The sequence below is a fragment of the Pelecanus crispus genome, chromosome 11 (assembly GCF_030463565.1).
Source record: "Pelecanus crispus isolate bPelCri1 chromosome 11, bPelCri1.pri, whole genome shotgun sequence".
Lineage (NCBI taxonomy): Eukaryota > Metazoa > Chordata > Aves > Pelecaniformes > Pelecanidae > Pelecanus > Pelecanus crispus.
Window position 1 is genome coordinate 4,337,120 of NC_134653.1, and position 18,737 is coordinate 4,355,856.

General features: G+C 46.8%; 2 protein-coding genes across 4 annotated transcripts; one reads left to right on the plus strand and one right to left on the minus strand.

Moving 5' to 3' along the window:
• The first annotated feature begins 8,508 nt into the window (after nt 1-8,508).
• Nucleotides 8,509-10,261, plus strand: ATP5MF (ATP synthase membrane subunit f). Its single transcript, XM_075718254.1, has 4 exons — nt 8,509-8,540; nt 8,637-8,744; nt 9,603-9,719; nt 10,096-10,261. The coding sequence occupies exons 1-4, from the start codon at nt 8,525-8,527 to the stop codon at nt 10,122-10,124; spliced, it is 270 nt and encodes an 89-aa protein (XP_075574369.1). The 5' UTR covers nt 8,509-8,524; the 3' UTR covers nt 10,125-10,261.
• A 1,248-nt stretch (nt 10,262-11,509) lies between these two features.
• Nucleotides 11,510-18,689, minus strand: CPSF4 (cleavage and polyadenylation specific factor 4). Of its 3 annotated transcripts, none has more exons than XM_075718253.1 (8): nt 18,575-18,689; nt 17,375-17,425; nt 16,701-16,853; nt 15,810-15,905; nt 15,564-15,657; nt 15,053-15,103; nt 14,044-14,161; nt 11,510-12,667 (listed from the first exon to the last, which is right to left on the minus strand). In XM_075718253.1, exons 1-8 carry the CDS (start codon nt 18,675-18,677, stop codon nt 12,599-12,601), a joined length of 735 nt encoding a protein of 244 aa, XP_075574368.1. In that variant the 5' UTR covers nt 18,678-18,689; the 3' UTR covers nt 11,510-12,598. The 3 variants fall into 3 exon arrangements, with proteins under 3 accessions (XP_075574368.1, XP_075574367.1, XP_075574366.1); XM_075718252.1 differs by having other exon boundaries at nt 14,044-14,136; nt 15,031-15,103; XM_075718251.1 differs by having other exon boundaries at nt 14,044-14,192; nt 15,009-15,103.
• Nucleotides 18,690-18,737: the final 48 nt, after the last annotated feature.

The following is an 18,737-nucleotide window of genomic DNA, read 5'->3' on the forward strand; positions in this document are numbered from 1 at the left end:
TTTTGCCTCAGAAATAGAACTCACTAAAAATAGCAGTTCCTCAGGAACAAGACTGCCTGAAAATAGCTGTTTCTCAGGAGCAGGGCTGGCTGCTTCTGAAAGAAGTAGCTATTAATGTATAATTGTCCCTGAGGCTGGTTTCTGAGAAAATGCTGTACATACAGAGGGCTGTAAAGAGATATGTTCACAGGCAGGAAACATAGGCACCCCTCTCTTGTCAGAGGTCCCGTAAACTCCAGTAGCTCACGTAAGTGCATTTGGTTCACTAATCTTAGGCACAGTTAGAACCATCGCAGCACTGGGAGGTATTTTCCGCTGTACTGGTTAAAGCAGCGCTCTGGGATGCTCTTATTATCTAGACCAGTAAATGACAAAGCCTCCATCAGCTCTAACCAAACCTACACTGGTTCTTCTCCCAGGACTGAGAAAGCCTTACAAGCTAGAGCCAGCTCTGAAAGTCCAGCACTCTCTTTCCCCAAAAGGTCCAAGAACTTTGTTGAATTGCAGGTTGTGCAATCTACTTCCAATTTCCTGCTCTACTCAGCACTTAGAGTTTTCTCACGCAGATGCTACAGGGCAATAAATCTTCTGAAGAATGGCCCTACATTTCTCCCGCTATGGTGTTGCCTTATAATGAAGAAAGACAAATTGCTTGTGAGATTGGTTGATTGGTTGGTTATTCCCTAAAATGTCTCACTCATCCCTTTCATCGCACCATGGGTTCAACAGCTCATTTCTTGTGTCTTCTTTTTCCTTCATGGCACAGCCAGCCAATATCTGCACAGAAGCCATTCTCCTCCTCTTCTTCTCCCCTTAAGGAAAACTCCAGCTGACCGAAAGAAGCAGAGATTACAAAAGGTCCAGAAAAGGCAAATTTTGCAAAGCAGCAGCTTTAAGGAAATGGTAGTGCAGATGAAGTACAGGGGGCTCTGACTGATTGCTGCCACCATTTCAGTCCCACACCACCAGTGCCAGAAACCATAGCAGCCTCTGCTGAGAGCATCCTCGGATCCCAAGGGCTGGGTAGGACTGGGCTGTGTCATCACTGGATGGAAATCTACAGACTGCTTTTTCCAGGCTCTGCTTTAAGTGCTTCTTCCAAGTCCTATCTCTCCTCTGTTCACCGGTGATATGATGCTTCAGCATTCCGATAACATCAGAAGCAGCCTTCTGGAGGAAGTGTAAGGCTGAAGTTCTAGCCACTGAGTAGCCCAAGGCAGTTCTTTTAGCTCAAGAAATTCCTCTCTTTTTTTCTTAACCAAATCCCAGCAAAAGAAATGGCATTCTGCTTGCAATTACAGCAGGCTGCAATTTTCATTATGGAAACTACCTTTAGTTCTGTGAGCAGGCTTACATTGCGGTGTGCAACAAAGACAGACATTCCCAGACTTCATTTTAACCTCGTTTGCTTAGGAGGGAGTATCAGAGAAGCTGCAGCCAGGCTGATTTCACATACCCACAGCTGTGGGAAACTCGTAAAAAACCCAAATACGTGCTGCCAGAACTTTGGTCCCTGACACAGCCAGGCAAAATTAGGGCAGGTATCCAGACCCTGGCCGCACAGCCGTGACACCCAACCACGCTGTTAACGGAGCTTTCCCTTCCCTATGGCTGAGTGCTATTGTTGTATAATCGAAACTGCATACATGAAGGGAAAGATCTATAATATACAGATATATACATACACTCCGTGCCTTTTCGTTTTGTTAAAGTGTTGAAAAACGCCTTGGGACCCTTAAATCAAATAGCCCATGAAAGACAGAGTGCTTGGCAACATTGCTGTTTGATAGCAGCAGGGTGAGGATTTTTTGCAGCTCAGATCGGTTTGATTAAACAAGCATTTTGTTGCAGCCATCATACAGCGCTCATTAAAAAATACTCTACATTTGTGTAGCATTTATCATCCAAGAATCTCATCATGTTTTACAAAAGGTAATTAATTAAACTTTACAACTCCCCTTGGAGAGGGATAAGAAAATGGAGAGTTGCCTTAATCCATCACTGAAATGCAGCAGACACCGGGTAAGAGGCAAGCAGCTGTTCAACAGCATGCAGCAGCACTAGGACAAGACGAGAAGATCTCCAGGCAAAGTCACCCAGGGAATGTACTATACACCTTGCGTTTGCCTGGACTGTGCACTTCCACTATAGGTTAAATCCCAATTCTTGCAGAAAAGAGGATGATTTTTTTCTCCCCTGCCCCGCATCCCAGGTTTAGATGTGAGACACCTGGCAGTACAGCATGCCTCGTCTCCGCGAGAAGTATTCCATCTATTGAATCCCCAGCACTGCTAAATACCAGGGGCAGCCACAATCCTGACCAGAACCGAGGGAGGCAGAAGATACAAAGCCAAACAGCCACAAATTGCATCTCATAGTACTGGAATGCTGCGCAAGCTGGTGCTTAAAGTGGAGGGAGGGTAAAGTCCCCTTAATCCCTCGCTTACTTCCCTCTCCCCTCCCCATCAGTAAATCCACACCTGTTAAAGGTCACCCTGAAATGAAATACATTTGAATACTTCCTGCTTCAGCTTGGCTCCCCTGTCCCAGTCCCCTGCGGTCCCTCCCAGTTTGCGCTGCAGAGCAGAAGAGGGAAGGGGGGTGCCCATGTGCCCTGCTTGAATGTCAGAGTCGCATGGCTGAAATCCCACCTGCCTCTTAGCTGATCTTTAGAGAGGAATCTCTTTCTCACCCTGGCTTTAAGCTCCTTTCTTGCCGAGCGTATGGGATAACATGGCCATTGGGCAAGCCTGATTAGACAGATCTGTTGTGCGACTTTCACTACCTTGCAAAAAGCTAGAATGAGATCCGGTGCAAGCTGAGGAGGGGTTGCAAAACATCTCTCATTTGCGAGTGAAGTATGACAACAAAACCACAGAGATACATGTGGGGGGAGAACGATGCGAAGAAACACGTGTGCATCCACGCTGCACCACAGAGAAGCACTGAGAAAAGGGAGAACAGATGGAGCAGCAGGTATCTTACCAACTCACTCACCAACTAATCAAACACAGCCGTGAATCCCGTACTGGTGACTGCATCTACTGACTGGAGAAAGACGCATGGTCTAACTGTCTGGATGTGCAAGTACCAGACTGGAAGGCCTGTGTAGTGAGAGACAGCTGGTGGGGACCGAGCTGTGGATCTCCCATTGCAGCGCTACAAACCTCCCGATTCCTTTGTGTCTTCTAAGAGATCCTTAGCTCACACACCGGTAAAAAAAATAAGAATGAGGTCTAAATGAAACAGTAGTGCTTCTCGGCTCCTAAGCACGCACTTGAGTCTGATGTGTAAGTGACTGCAGCCATCGGGAAGAAAGAGAAACCCTGGGGTACAAGTCCTCCAGAAGCGCTCAGTGGGGAGATGCACTGGGTTGCTGGAGACTGGCTGTGGTCTGAGATCTGCAGGAAGCACCATCGATGGGCACCACAGGGCTGTGGAAGTGATAATGTCCCAAACCCACCAGCGCCTTTGGTCTGAATTAGACCCATGTCAGCATGAGCTTCTTCCAAGACCCAAGCCAGCAGAGGGAGAATAACCATCGACTCCTGCAACCCAGGGAAGGTCAGATAGATAATTTCCATGCAAGGCTATGCAAGTGCTGAGTATTTTCATCAGATGTAGATGTGGGAAGAGAGGAAAAGTACAAGGATTGTGCTGAAGGAACTGACAGTGGAGTCAAAGATGGTAACAAGGTGATTTTTTAAGCCTCTGTCACACTATTTAATTAGGCTCCAAATCCTCCCCCGATAACATGAGGCCCATTTGTACGACCCTCCTGCTGGGCCACTCACGCTTCGCCAAGCAGACACATTGGTAAGATGGGATTCATCACACCAACCTTCCCCATGCTCACGAATGCAGATCTGCTTGCACAGATGGAAGATGTGTTCAGCCCTGCCCTTCTGGACTCATACCACCACGGCTTCCCCAGTGGGTACACGTCTTTCCTCTTTTGAGCATGAAGAAACTGTTTTTTACTGGTCCCTGATTTTATTTTCATGTTTGCCTGTGGGAAGCAGGCAGTCTCAGACACAGCTGTCGCTGCAGCAGACCTACCTTAGTGAAAATTCCTGCTTTGGTTTTGCAAGTGTTTTAATTAACGTAAATTATTTTACTACACTTTACTACTGATAGCATGTAATTATCTCCCCACAGGTATATATTTAGCTAACCAGCAGGCTGATCAAAGACCTACAAAATAAGGTACTTTTGCAACTGACACCAGATAGAAGCAAAGGCCAGCAGGATGGGACAAAAGGAGGAGGGAGGAATTCCCCCTCCCCAGTCCTAAACACAGGGCTCAAATTTCTCCGCTCGAAAAGATAATCATAACATTAACTTACACATTTTGTCAGGGGAGCATGAAGATGCATCTATACTCAAGTGCTGCGAAGGAGAAAAGAACGATGTACATGCTAAACCATTAATCATTGGTAAGCGATCGCCTTTGTAAAGTGTTTTGAGGTTGACTAAGGAAAATAGCTCTGGAATAACACAGAGCAAGCAATCTGCTTACAATCATAGGTTAATTCTCTCAACTGCTTTTGCTGGGCCAGTCCCTAGGTATTATTATACATGCAAGGCAATTCACCATTTTCCTGAGGAAGTCTGGCCATGGAAGAGATTCCAAACTCCACACCCCTTTCTCATCCTATTCAGCTCTGGAGTCTGGTTTCCACTGCAAGCACATTTTTAGATGAATGAGGTTGAGACCTATGCTGAGCAGCTGCACTGCTCTCACCACGTCAAACTGTTCATACGATTAAAAAATAACAGATTGGATCAAGCTACCTGGGACCATAACTCTTCTCCAAATTACTGGTTGATAAAACACGCATCTCTCCATTGAGCTTCTGGAAGCGCTGGCAGCCCATAACTTCTCTTTCTCTTTGATGGCTACAGCCGCTTAACCTGTGCTGGTGGGAAGACTTAAGAAATAGGAAGATTGAAATAGGTCTTTAGGAGCCAAGAAGCAGCTGATGCCAAAGCGCATGTTTCAGAACCTTCTCTGTCCACTTGGGTAAGTTTAAACCTTTATGAAAAGCACCGGGCGCTTTGTCATCAGTTTCAGTGGGCGCAGGATCAGCGAGGTAAATCCTTGTCTCTTGACCTTCTTGAAGGCCGCTCCGTGCTACTTTACACAACCGTGGACACTGTGCCTGCATGTTACTGTTGTATTGCTGACCACCGGGCCCAGGTGAGACCCCGAGTTTTCAAAGGGTGGCACAGAGAATGAAGAAATTATCCCAGCCTCTAAGATCTTGCAGTCTGAGGGAGGTTGTGTTACGCTTTTTACTTCTCCGTTTCAGCAACTTTAATGAAGAGTGTTACTTAACTTTTCAGGCCACAACTGAATCTTTGGTCTGAAAGCTGCAATATTATGTGTGACGGTTGCTACCGCAGAAAGGAAACCTCTTTCGTATCTACTGACGTCCTTTGCAAAATACTCTGGGTTTTTTGAATGATGTACTCCCTATTATTTCCATGCCATTACTTATAAACTTCACCGCATTTTCTAGAGGGGTCTTCAGTAAGATGAAAACCTCAGGGCAACACTCCATTAGGCTTTTATTGTTATAGGTTGGGTTAAACCTTCTTGAAACTGGTAGGTTTAACCGCACTCCTTTATTTAGGGTAGCTGAAGGAGACATTAAGTCTATTTCCACCCACAATGCAAGATTGCTCAAGCACCTGAAGGCTCTGGGAGGACAGTTTCGGGTAGCATATTAAAAGGAAAGAAGGTTGTGTGTGGACGGACAGTACAGTTCAGGTGGAGACAGAAAGACAGCATACTGAAACAGGCAGGGAACGGAAACTTCAAACAGCCTGAACAATCATTGATATAAAACCTGGCCTGAGTACAAGAGACAGGGATTTGGGGTCACGTTGCTGCCTGGAGCAGGTCTGGAGCTATAAGCAAGGAAACTGGCCCTCAACTGTGGGATTTCTTCTGTGTTCAGGAAAGGGGGGCTGTGAGCATTCTGGTAAGCAAACAGAAATCCATCAGAAATACCCTTCTTCATCACTCCTCCTCCAATCTGGATCAACCAGTGAGACCCTGAATTTTGGCCAGCACCACGGGTCAAAGGGAGGAAACGTGTGCTGCAAAACCTCCCGCACATCTGTACCGTTTAACTCTTCCTGCTTGGTTCAGGATTAAGATGGCATAAAGACAACAGCACTATTCCTCTCTCCCTCTACCAGAGCGGGCAGTTCAGGCCAAGGTTTAGGTCACTGCTGTCCCTAATTGCATTGGAGCTGTATCCTTGTTATGGACTAACAAACCAAATTTGCCCAGATCTTGCTATAAGCAGGTTGAGCTCTTCTGCTCTGCAGGGAACTCCTTCAAACAAGGCACCCGCCATTGGCTTTTTTTCCTGTAGGTGAATTAATCTGCCTTGCATGAGTAATCCTATTTAAAACAATAGGTTGCCTTGCAAGAATGAGGGAAGCAAGTTTGAAGCACGCTTTTATGCAAGTACTGTAAAAAGGCCACACAGTAGTTCATCAGGGGACACTTCAGCAATAAAATGACAGTTACCAGTGAAGTCCAATAATAATATAAAGGCTAATTTAATAAGAGGATTTTTAACCCATTTAACAGGGACTAAGTCTGGAACCCTTTCTTCAAGTGATCAGGCACAGTATGCTGTCCTAATCCTACTTTATGTTAATAAGTAAAAGAAAAAAAACAGGCAGTAATCTATTCCTTCTGCTTTTATTTTTATGTTATGGGAGAGCACTATTCAATGTAAATAAATTAATTTCAGTAAAATAGAGACTGAAGCTAGACATGTAGACCAGCCTCTGAGTAAGATGCATTACAGAGTAGCATATCTCTTGAGACAACAGAGGTCCTGTGCCTCAACTCATTTAATGCCAGGTAACACAAACCCTATAGATTATAATGCAAGAGTCCCGCAGCGGCAGGAGGAAAGCATGTGGAATAAGAGTCTGCAACCTAAGAGAAGTAAAAGCTGAGGAGATTAGTAGTCCCGTGTTTATGTAGGAACCCTGAGGGCCCCCTTCAGTGTCCTTAATTTGGTCTGCATCATCTCTAACAGTCCCCTGTGGGGTGGAAATTTAATATCTAGGAAATCTGGGGTCCTGGCTGACCTGTCAGAAACAGCGGCTGATGGCCGCTCCCCGTTTACTGCTGTATCACTTTGCTTTCCAGATTCGGTACAATAAAGGACAACAAAACCTGACAGTATTTTATGAACCTGAATGATAGGATTTCAAACCTCTAGAGGTCAGGCTAATGGAGAGCATCCTTCCAGCAGCTGCGTTCTGCTAAGTGCGAGTGACACCTGCTGGAGTCCTCTTCCCCATAAGCCACCCTTGCCCCACCGTGGCCAGCTCTGCAGGTGTTTTAGTTGCCCACGGTGGTCCTTCTGGGGGGCTGAGTGCACAAAGTCCCCCAGAAAGACACGTGGGCAACACGAAATAAATCCGGGTGGCTCTTCCTTATTGCAGGAAGGCAAAAGTAGTCTTCATCTGCACATCCTCATACCTCTTCCAGCACTCTCGTTACGCCCGTGTACTTCCACTGTACGCCGAGGCCTGGCCTCTCCTTTTGCCTTTGACATCTTTGGAGAGGAGCTGTAGTAAAACGCAGCGTATTTCCACAGGGAAAAGTCCTGAGTGGGCACTGAAATGGGACCACACGATACATTATTCACCTGTCACCTACTCCCTGTGAAAAATACAGTCTAACTTTCCTCCTCTCGCCTTGAAGCCAGCAAAGATGACTGCAGGAGAGGGGAGGTGACTGCTGGAAAAGGTCTGAGAAGCCCTCACTTCTTACAATATATGATAAGCTTAAATGCACGTTGCATTATCTGTGCATTATGCACTATCTGTGAATACACATTTACAGCGTTAAGAGTTGCAACTTCCTCACAGCACACCAGAAAAAGTTCATTTGTGGGACATCAGCAGCCCCCAAAAGACTGCCGATGAAGTCTTGTGACAACGCAAATGAAGACTTAGGAATTTTCCTCTCTCTGCTATTTTCTTACAATCTGCAGCGCCGGCACCTGACACCCCGCAACATACAGCGGGGACAGTGCAAGGTGCTGGGGTGTCGGAGGACACCCCGCATGAGTTGTCCGGCATGGCTGGGCCGGCACCCCCTGGAAAGGGGCCCGGCCACTGAGGAGACCTGCTGGAGCGGACAAGGAAGAAAACATCTCAGTGTGCCCCCAGCCCTGTGACAGGGCCCCACACGCTCTGGCCTCAATGCAGTGCCTGTGGCAACTGCGGCAGCGTGTGCAGCCCCCACTGGGGAACCGACCGCCGCGGTGAGGGGATGGGACGGGGACAAGGCGACAGCGGAGCCAGCACCTCCTCAGCGGGCCCGTCCTGAGGGGGATGAGCCGCCCGACCCGCCCAAGATGGCGCCGGCAGTGCGCCAGCGCCGCAACATCCGGGTTCCGCCTGACCTGGGTTCCCGCCTGACCTTCCTCCCGTGAGCCTCAGCGCCGCGCCCCGCCCCTTCCCGTCCCGCAGCAGCGGCAAGATGGCGCAGCCGCCGGGTGAGTGCGGCGGGCGGCCAAGGTGACCGCGGCTCCCTCCCTCCCTTCCCCTCTTCCCCCCTGACCGGGCTGTGTGTGTGTCTCTCTGTGCCGCAGTTCCCCTCAAGGACATGAAGCTGCTGGACGTGAAGCTGGGCCAGCTGCCCACCTGGCTGGCCATGAGGGACTTCACCCCCGGCGGCATCCTGGGGGCCCTGCGGAGAGGTGAGGGGGGCTGAGGGGGGCCGGCGGCGGGGCTGCCCGCCCTGCGGACAGAGCTCCGCACCCCTCGGCCGGCCAAGGCCCGCGGGGTGTGAATCCTTTCTCCAACGGAGCTGGGCAGATCCGGGCAGAAGCATCTCTGGTTGCTGGAGCGGACGTTGGCTGTGGCAGGGGGGACCCGGCAGTACAGGGGCTGCTTCAGGGCGATTTTTGCTTTCCCGGAGCGGTGTAGTGTCTTGTTCTCCCATCTGTAAATTTGTTTCTCGTATGGGCTTTATCCGCCAGAGGTTTGGTTTCAGTATTCCTTCTTGTATAAAGAGGAATTATGGTGACCTGACTCCTGACCCCGTTTGCTGAAAATCTTCAGGTTTCCCAACATCACAAGTAAATTAAAAAGAAAAAAAATGCACTTGATCCCTAAAGATGGTAAGAAAGGATGCAGGGCTTTTATAGATCGCTTGGCAAAAGTTCTGATGCCTTTTGCTATAGATATAGTTACGGCATTCAAGAAGACTTAAACACGAAGTATCAAACGCAAGTGCCTACATACTGTATATACAATAGTAGGAAAGAATTAGATAATTCCAAAGCAGCTTGAGCTCACGAGAGTCACAGTAATGTTTAGGGAAAAATGGTAAATGGCTTTCCCCCCCCCTTTTTTTTTTAAGGTTTAGCGCTAGTAACTTGAGTTCACCTCGCTTAACTAACACACAGGTTGCCTTCTCCCAGACTTGCTTCCAAGACCCTCAGGTGTTTCATTAGAACCAATTTCTTGAAGTTCTGCGAAACCGGGCTGCTTCTTTCTGACACAGAAAAACACGCAACTCATCTAGCTGCTATGAAATCTTTTCTCCTACGCAGGTTACGACCGATACTACAATAAATACATCAATGTCAGGAAAGGGGGCCTTGGTGGCATCTCCATGGTGCTTGCTGGTTATGTTGTTGTCAGCTACATCTGGAGCTACAGTCACCTGAGTAAGTAAAAGCAGTGTGGCTGAACGTATGTAGCGCAGCTCGGAAGATTGCTTGGGGCAATAAAAACAATGACTCTGCTGCTGCTTTTAGAAATAAAATGAAAGACTGTGCTAACCATCACTGCTTGAATCCAGGGCTGTGGGCAAGCAGACTTCTAGCTATAGAGAGCTTGAATACTTTTAGTAAGTTATCAGATGGCCAGTATTTTCTTGGTGATGAAGAAAGCTTAGATCTTGTTGCCTGTCTGATCTGACAGTACCTAGAAACTACATGCTCAGATTTTTTTTTGAGTGCTTTCTTTCCGGTAATTTCAGGTGTGGTGCTTTTTTTCTTGTGACTTCAGTAAAATTAACTTGCTTTTCTTCAAATGATACAGAGCACGACCGCCACAGGAAGTACCACTGAAGCGTGAATTTCAGAAAGTGAAGGTACAGCTCTTGAACAGACTTGGCTACTGGAACAATTATCCTGACAGAATACATCAGAACTATTCATATTAAGATCTGTAGGATTATGACCAATAATAAAGTGCATACACTTTACATTTACTGAGCTGCCGCTCTTATAACTGACTTGTTAATTGTACTGTGCAAGTGAGCTTGTCGTCTTAGAGTTTCATCCCCCAAGGATAAGTTCAGAGACTGTTGGGAAAGCATCTGCTACTTGGGTTACATTATGAACTGGGGAAACTGTTATAATTGATTCCTATTTAACTGTTCGATAAAGGTAAAAAGCATTGGATTGCTTCTTAATGGCCATTAAGTACAGGCTGGACATCTAGCTGAAAGGATATAGTATTTTGATTTGAAAGAAGAGTATTTGAGCTTTAAGAGGCTTCTTGGTGTGGCCGCGTGTTTCTCATTCTCAGTCAGGCCGTCACCTGGGGACTGTAGGTATTTGGGTGGTTTTCCATCAATGCAGAGCACTGCCTCAGATGAGATCGGTCGAGCTTTAAGGTCTGCAACTCATTCCGTCACTGGGTTTGTAACGCTTCTTACCTCTGATAACCCATTTCTATCAAAACTCTACCTACTTTCATTACTAAAAGAAGCTGCAAGGTTATTCTGCAGGGGTATAAGCTTAAAAGACATATAATAATGCATATAGCATATAACAATGGTCCGTGAAGTTAAAGCTAAAGGATAAACTTTGCTTCTTGACTTCACTGCAGCAGCAAGGAGACACCATGCGCATAAATGCCGCTTAAAACAGCCTCTGGGTTTGGCCCCAGCTGCTGACCTTCCTCCCGCACCCCTCTGAGCAAGCGCGTCCCACGGTCGCGACGCTGCCTGCCAACACCCGAAACTGCAGCTGGGCACGCAGGTAGGACCCGCGGTATCCCCTTCTGAGTAGGGGGAGAAGGAAAACCACTTCTTGAGGGATAGGAAGAATCTCTCAAGAGCTTCAGTGGTAACAGCGAAGGCTTTCCGTTTTGGAAAACATCTGTTCAGGCAGTGAAGACCATAAACTCCTGAACTAGACAGGGAAGGCAGCCGGACACCGAGGTGTTGTAGTTCCCTTTCCACATGCTTAGTTACACGCAGAAAACACACCTCGGCATTTGGCCGCTGTTCAGCCTCTGGGGGCACAATGTGTTACGAGAAGTGTCCGATGGTCTGTCATACCATAATCACTTACACCTGAAACTGCTAATTTGACTGACTCAGACTCTGCAGTGAAATAACCGCGGTCATTCAAATCAATATAGGCTCCGGTCACTTCTCTTAATCTAGTCATATTACCTTGTTCTTAAAAAAAACCCAACCAAACAAAAAAATTCACAGCCAGCTTCTTCCATCAGTACATTTCAATAAAAACAAAGTATAAAGGCAGTCAGCAAATGAGAGACTGGTTAGAATTAATAAGGCTCATGTTGTAGGTGCAATTTTTTTTTTTTTTAATTCACATTTTATCATTGGCCCTTTTGAAATAGTCTTCTCACAAAATGAATGGGTTTTGGCTTGCAAAAATTGCTCTCCGAAAAATGCTCTACCACTTTTAAAAGCAGTGTTCCGTAATAATACACATCTCCACTTCTCGGTCTTCTCTAGGCTATGGAAATACCTGCTCAGTGTGAGCTAGACGACAGGGGTGCTGAGGCAAGGCTCTTCTATTCCTACTCTTCAAGCTGTGTTCATTTCCCTCCTTGGTTTTTGCAAATGGAAAATGAGCACAGGTGTGGCTTTCCTACAACCACCGTTCCTCATTGGTTGGCTAGCCACAGAGAGGCCAATTTATTCTCCCCTTGATCAGTTCTCACCCAGAAGATCAATTTCTAACCTTCAGTATAGCCAGAAGCACAGAAACAAAGCAAGTGGACGAGTTTTACAGCCTGATGTACGTGATGCATTAAGTCAGCCACCAGGACAAGCTTACCGACTACAACAGGCTGGACCTAGGAACGCAACTTAGCTTTTTAAGAGCTACAGGACAGCAGAATCCCTGCTTCCTCACTGAAGGGAAGGCATTTCAAGTATGAATTTTCCCAGTCAGTCTTCCTGCTTCCACAGGGAGGGCTGAAACGCTGCAGGTTCTCCAAAGAGAAGTGGCAGAAGGAAAACACTTTAAAGAAACACTGGCGTAAGATGCGTTTACGTAGAGCGCTGCACTGGTGAGGGGTTTGCATATCTATTGGCTTTTAGATCTACCTTTCAGCAGGGCTCAATGAAAATAGACGGAGGCCAAAATCTGTTTTAAAAAGGTTAAAACATAAAAAAAAGTTGTGGACAATTACAAAAATGTTGCTTAGCAGCAGCCAGCCTCTGACCAGTTCTTTCAGTAATGGCATTAAAAAACCTGATTAATAGTTCAAGACATAGTGCTAGGCAGAAACCTTTTCTCAGTGTTAACAGCAGCCTCGCACTCGTCGTTCTGCTCTTTCACTGTCCACTGAGAAAGGCCAGATGTCCTTTGGTGCATCTGTTGGCATAATGACCTTTTTCACCACACTAAAAGAGAAAGAGAGAGAGGAGTTATTACACAGTTACAGCTTTTTTTTTCCTCTAGCTGCCTTTATCAAGGTAGCTGGCAACTGTTCTGATTTGAAAGCTTTTCCACGTATGGAAGATGCGGCATTTAGCAGGTGAAGTAAAACACGGTGTCACGAGGGCCATGACTTTTGGGCTATTTCTACTCCTTGGAGCAAAAGCTGCTTCTGTGCTGGGAGCAACCTGACACCACGTTACTGTAATGCACTACAAAGGAGAGAGCGCTCAGCGCACTGCTACAAACAGCGCAGGGCTGTAACACACACAGAGGCTTTCAGCGTTTGAGGCTTCCAAGACTACACCATCTGATGTGCACTACATCCGAGATACGTGGGGACTCTCCTGATCAGCTATCCTGAATTAGACAGAGAAAAGCACACCTGAACAAGAGATCACGACTTTGCACCTTGAAGCTATTCAAGCCCAGAGAGAAATGCCAGTATCTGATGCTACAGCATTCTCCAGCTATGTAATTTACTTGCAGCTATAATAATAAGCAGCTCTTTTCAGTGAAATGGATTCGGCTACTTAATATCCCTATCCAATCACAGTAATTTTTACACAAACGAGCACCTAAGGCACAGAAGCTGGCATGTACAACAATGTAACTGTCAAAGCTGATGGGACAGGGAGATTCTTTGCCCTTTTCCAGTGGCTACGGTTGGGGCTTTTGTGGAAAAATAATCAGAGATGGAAACTCAATCATGTCAAAGTTTTACCAGTGCTCTTCAATGAGTAACCAAGGTGAATTGCTCATTCCTTGGTTTGACAGTGACGGGGTGCGTTTACAGCTGAAATACTGATCAACCTTTGCATATTCCATTTCTGTTACTTGCAAGGACCTTCCATGCTAACAGGGGAGAAGAAAATCTTTCTACAATCACCAAGTATAAGCAAATTAACTAGTGAGACAAAACTAATATTAGCTCTTATTTTGAAACGTGTACGTTTCATCAGTCTCCTTTAACTGTCATTGCAGTAGGGCTTTCTATTTATTAGCAGCGAAGTCTGGCCTACAGCAGCCTTAATTGTCACAGCAAGTCCGTGAGCTGGCAAACCAGCGACCTAGAGGCCTCAGAGCTCAACGCTAATTCCCACAGCTGTATCCATGTGCAAAATGCAATGTCTGTTGAGCGGAGCGCACGTTTCGTGACCCTGTTCACGCTGTGCAAGAACCTTTTGCAGGACCAAGACCCCTCATCACAACAGTCCATTCCTTTGCCCATAACAAGCAACCAGCAGCAAAGCAGCGTGATGTAGTCCAGGTGACGTGCACTCTGTACTCCTTACATCGAGCACCCTCCGCTTTCCCTCCTCGTCCCACCCCTCTGAATTACCTTGTAGCAGGTGACCTGCTCCAACGGCCGGGGTCCCCTGTTCCCAGTGTTGTTGTTTTGAGACTGCATGACTCCAATGACTTGGGGTGTCCTCTGTTGGTTAGGAGAAGAGTTCTGACTCGTTAAGTGCATCGAGGATAAAGACCTTTATGGTTGTTATTTTGTTAAGAAGGGAAAAGAGCACCCCATCTATCAAATTACCAATTTTCCTCCAAATCTGTGTGTGGGTGCTCTGCCAGCTGGAGCACCAGAGAGAAGCAAGCAAGCACTGAGGCTTACAAAGCCCAGCGATCCTGCTTTTCTCTGGAAAGCAGATTTAGAGAGTAGGTTTAAGCTGCTAAAATATCATTGCCATCACCAAGAGATGTCACACAGATTACAAAAGCTGGCAGATCGCCGCACAACCACATACAATGCGCTTCTATGTAACGTGGGAGTGTTCTGTGACTGGACCTCCATGGGAAGCTGGAGCAATTGCAGGGCTTTCATCACTACAGTGGCACTCAGGGCTGCTCACTGTTTAATTCTTGCATAGCACCCTCCCTTACAGGCAGCGCCCCAAGCAACGGAACTGCCGCTGCTGGCCTCCAAGCTGGAGGACAGTACTGATGACTGAGAAGGTTAACCAAGGCGAGGGGAGAAACAGAACAAAGGAAAAACACCAGGGTCCCAGGATGAAGGCAGCAGCAGTCCGTTGTGATCAGATAGTGGACATGAGAGGGCTGGGAGGAGGAGAGAGAAGGGACAAAGCTTTGCGGCTTATTAGGATTTGTCTCCAAGTTCTTAATTACAAAAGAATATCACGCCCTGTTGCAAAATAGGAAAGGTTTTCCCTCATTCAGTGAGTATTTCTCTAAGGCTTTCTAGGAAGCCATGTCCAAGAGCCCAGCTGTCCAGTTCTGACCACTAGACAATACACCTTCTTTTAAAGCACAGTGGGAAATGCTTTGAGGGTGGGTGTGTAGGGGAGGCAGGGGAATTGTGTACCTTTTGCTGTGTTTGTGTCGGCTGAGGCAGTGGTGGTTGCTCTGTCGTTCCCATTGGCAGTTCAAACCGAGGGCTGGTTTAGATGGAAACAAGAAAATTGATTCTCAAATCACATGCCAACATTTTACCATCAGCTCAGTCAAGTAACTCCAAACAACAGAAGAAACATTCAGCCAATTAAATTCGGCTCACAGGAAATAGCTCTCCCCCTCTCCACTTCTCTTCGCATTCTGATGCACAGCAATTACGTACACAAAAACAACAATCCCGTACGTAGTATATCCCTCTACTTGTGAGGTCTTCTGGAATATAAACCCATGTGATCCCACTGCACTGATGGCATCTGATCACCACTCCAGAGTCTTACCGGTAACTCCCTGAAGAGGCCCTGCCCCACATCCTCAGATCGGTAACAAACTAAACATTGGCCAAATCTCCAAAGCCATTGGGAAGCACTGGAGCACCCTCATTTGACATATACCGGATTACAAGGGAAACACAAGACTACAGGAGAAGCCTGGAAGCATACTCACTGCATGAATTTACAGGTAGGCCCCTCTGGACAGAATCCTACTAGGTAATTCACACAGATGACTCTTCGAGTGTGCCGGTGTCTGCAGAGGGGACCTGCAACACAAAGCTCAGTAGTTCACGTTCCATGTATACGTACCCCAGCACTCAGTAGCAGCAGGTACGCAAGCAGATCACGCAAAGAAGGAATAGCAACGCCCTACCCTTCATTTATAGCCACAGAAGCAGCAACTGTGCGACGTACATACCATGTTTACAGAAGCCTCTGTCATACCAGGGACAGTCTTTGATCTTAGACTCCGGGTCAATGTGCAAGAATGGACATTCTTTGTTACTGCATTCCCCTGTACCAAAGGCAAACACACCTCTTAGTCAATTGTGCGGGTTCGAGATCAAATGACTTCCAAAACATTACCTGGATCATGTAGCTCCCACAAAGCTGTTACCAACATTTATAAGTTCAGGCACAACAGTCTTGCTGCCTGCCTTAACCTAGATGAAGAACACCAAGGACTCACCACCGGTGAGTAAAGTTCTACCAGACTGGATTACTTATGTGTGCTTTTAAAAACAATGCGGAAACTAAATTTGAAAGAGCAGTCATGATAACAAAAACCAAACATTTAGTGCACCAGAAGCGTGGAGAAACTACAAATTGCGCACTAACCTCAATCCAAGGAAACCTACAAGACTGTAAGTTTCTGACAGCAAGTTGCCTCATTATGTCCAGATCTCCAGAGCTGGAAAGCAAGTGCATAAAAGTTTTGCACTCCCATGCCCTCTGCTGCTCATCAACTCCCCAAAATAAGAGTCATGCAAAGACCAACTGCTCAGCCTACTCATCTCATACCCAAAACAGAACACAAGGCATAAAACCCAGTAAAAACTTGAACTTCCCCCCTCTTCCCCCAAGGGACAAGCTCTTGAGAGAGAAGACATCTACAATACGTCACAAATTTAGGGGGACAATAAGGTGAAGGAAGGACTAAGCAGAGCTGAAAAAGTACAATCTAACGATATCATCAGACACAGAAAAACTGTAATGCTCTGAAGACGGATGAGAGGGATGTACTGGGATCCTCTTCACCAGACTCCCACGCCAGCAAGGAACGCTAAGTAGGAGCTACAATGCCCCTTACCAAATTTGGAGTAGAAGTAACACTCAGGCATCTTGGTCATGTCGTACTCGTGCAGAAACTCGCACTGGTCTCCCTTTTTGCACAGTCCTCGTAGCCAGTGTTTGCAAACAACTGTCTTTTCCCCGCTGATGTGTCGGAACGGGCACATGCCTCCTGCAGAAGGATGTGACAAAGAGAAGGGTAAAAAAAGAGCAATTAAGATCTACGACAAATGAAGGCACAGGACATCAGCAACACCTCGTTCCCCTCTGCAAGAAAGGTTTCAGAAAACATCATTTTTTCTTATGAATTTAGCCTTTAGTGGCAACGGCAAAACAGGGAGTTCCAGACAAGTCTTGTGTTACCCTCGAATGAGCTAAGCAACATAGTCTCCAGCTCTTAATCCTGGCAACCACAAACCACAGCAACTAATACAGACACATCCACAGCAAGGTCTGCACGTGATAAGTTCAAGCCTTCCTATACCGGTAGCTGTGTTTATTCACCTCCCAACTTCTTAAAAAAATACCTTCATTTCACGATTGCTGCAGTTATTCCAACATCCTTCAGTTTGATCCTCTGTCTAGGTTATCCCCTCATCTTTACAAAAAACAAGAGTCCTGTAGACAGTGCTAGAAAACCTAGTTTCCCCCCTCCACCCCCATGCGTATAACTGTATTGGAAATATCACTTGCCTTTTCCACAGGCCGCCTTTAAAAAAAATTCACAGACAGCCGCGCCCGATTCTGTGGAGAAAACAAAGAAATAGAATTAATTTTAACAAAGTTTCACATCAACTTGTAAAATATTTCCTTCCCCATAAAAGACAATCCGGTCCTCAACATCAAAAGAAATGCAGTGCTTTGGTTTGGGGAATTTACTTTCCCACATAAGTTCCTTGTTCAAGTTTGGCCCTTGCAAATATCTGTATTCATCCTGGGGGATACCAAGGGGAATTTGCAGACATTTGGTGCTTGTTTTGCTTTTCAGATATTTAGGTTTTATTGACTGGGCTTTCCTCTGCTGTTAAGTCAATCACGTCAGCGAACCCTGTATTTACAGTCCTGGCAACGACAGTCTTGTATTTTTTTGACCAGAACAGCCTGAAACAACCATTAGTATGTTATCCCTTGCTGATCCCGACCAACAGGTATCACAACATTCAACAAAATTAAAACATGAGTTTAGTAGCCCACCCAGAAAATTTCAGCAAACTACAAGTCTCCTGAGACTACTGTGTCAGATTATTAGACTGAAGGAAAAGGTTAGAGACTAGGCCATGGATGGCCTACTAAAGATGAAGTCTCCCTGCCATCAAAATGCCTCATCTATCAAAAGGGAATTAAAAAAAATAATAAAAGTATAGAATTGTAGAATCATTTAGGTTGGAAAAGACCTTTAAGATCATCCAGTCCAACCATTAACCTAACACTACCAATTCCACCACTAAACCAATAAAGGGGAGAGGAATATTTTCCTGTTTCCTGGCTTGGAGGCTGGATTACTTTTTAATGAGTACAAAGTACTGTGCAGGAATGCAATGTTTATTCAGGGTAATGCCTCAACTTCCATTTTCCAGCCTGGCTGGGTACTACCTCCAGCTTTCATTACATAGGAAAGAAACACATCTGGATTGAGACAGAAAGCTCAGAGGGAAAGCAGATGTTGGGTTCACAGAAACATAGATTCTATGATCTGAGGATAGGACCCGAGCAAGGCGCTCAGGTCCCCGGACATATCCCGCCCTCCCACCCACCCACCCCCCCGGCCGCCCCAGCCAGACCCGGGCTCCTGCCGGGCGGGAGCCCTGGCACGGCTCCGGGGACAGGGACGAGAGCCGGCCCCGAGTGCCCCGGGGAGGAGGGAGCCGCGCAGCGCCCGGTGCCCGCACGCACTGTCCATGCCAGGGAAGGGCAGCGGCTGCGCCCCCAGCTGCTGCTCCACGGCCAGCTCCAGGTCGAACTTGATGTGGTCCACGCTGGCGATGAGCTCCTGCATGGTGGCGGCTGGGGGGCGGCGGCAGCGGGAAGGAAGGGGGGGTATGGTGGTGGCGGTGGT

Bases quoted from the DNA above. Each gene is read 5' to 3' on its own strand.
- ATP5MF (XM_075718254.1), top strand. The intron at 8,745-9,602 runs GTGAGGGGGGCT...TCTCCTACGCAG, and splicing joins CCTGGGGGCCCTGCGGAGAG to GTTACGACCGATACTACAAT. The intron at 9,720-10,095 runs GTAAGTAAAAGC...CAAATGATACAG, and splicing joins CTGGAGCTACAGTCACCTGA to AGCACGACCGCCACAGGAAG.
- CPSF4 (XM_075718251.1), bottom strand. From the start codon at position 18,677: ATGCAGGAGCTCATCGCCAGCGTGGACCACATCAAGTTCGACCTGGAG. The intron at 16,854-17,374 runs GCAAGTGATATT...ATCCTTCTGCAG, and splicing joins AAAGGCGGCCTGTGGAAAAG to GAGGCATGTGCCCGTTCCGA. The intron at 12,668-14,043 runs GTAATTCAGAGG...TTTCTCTTTTAG, and splicing joins AGCAGGTCACCTGCTACAAG to TGTGGTGAAAAAGGTCATTA.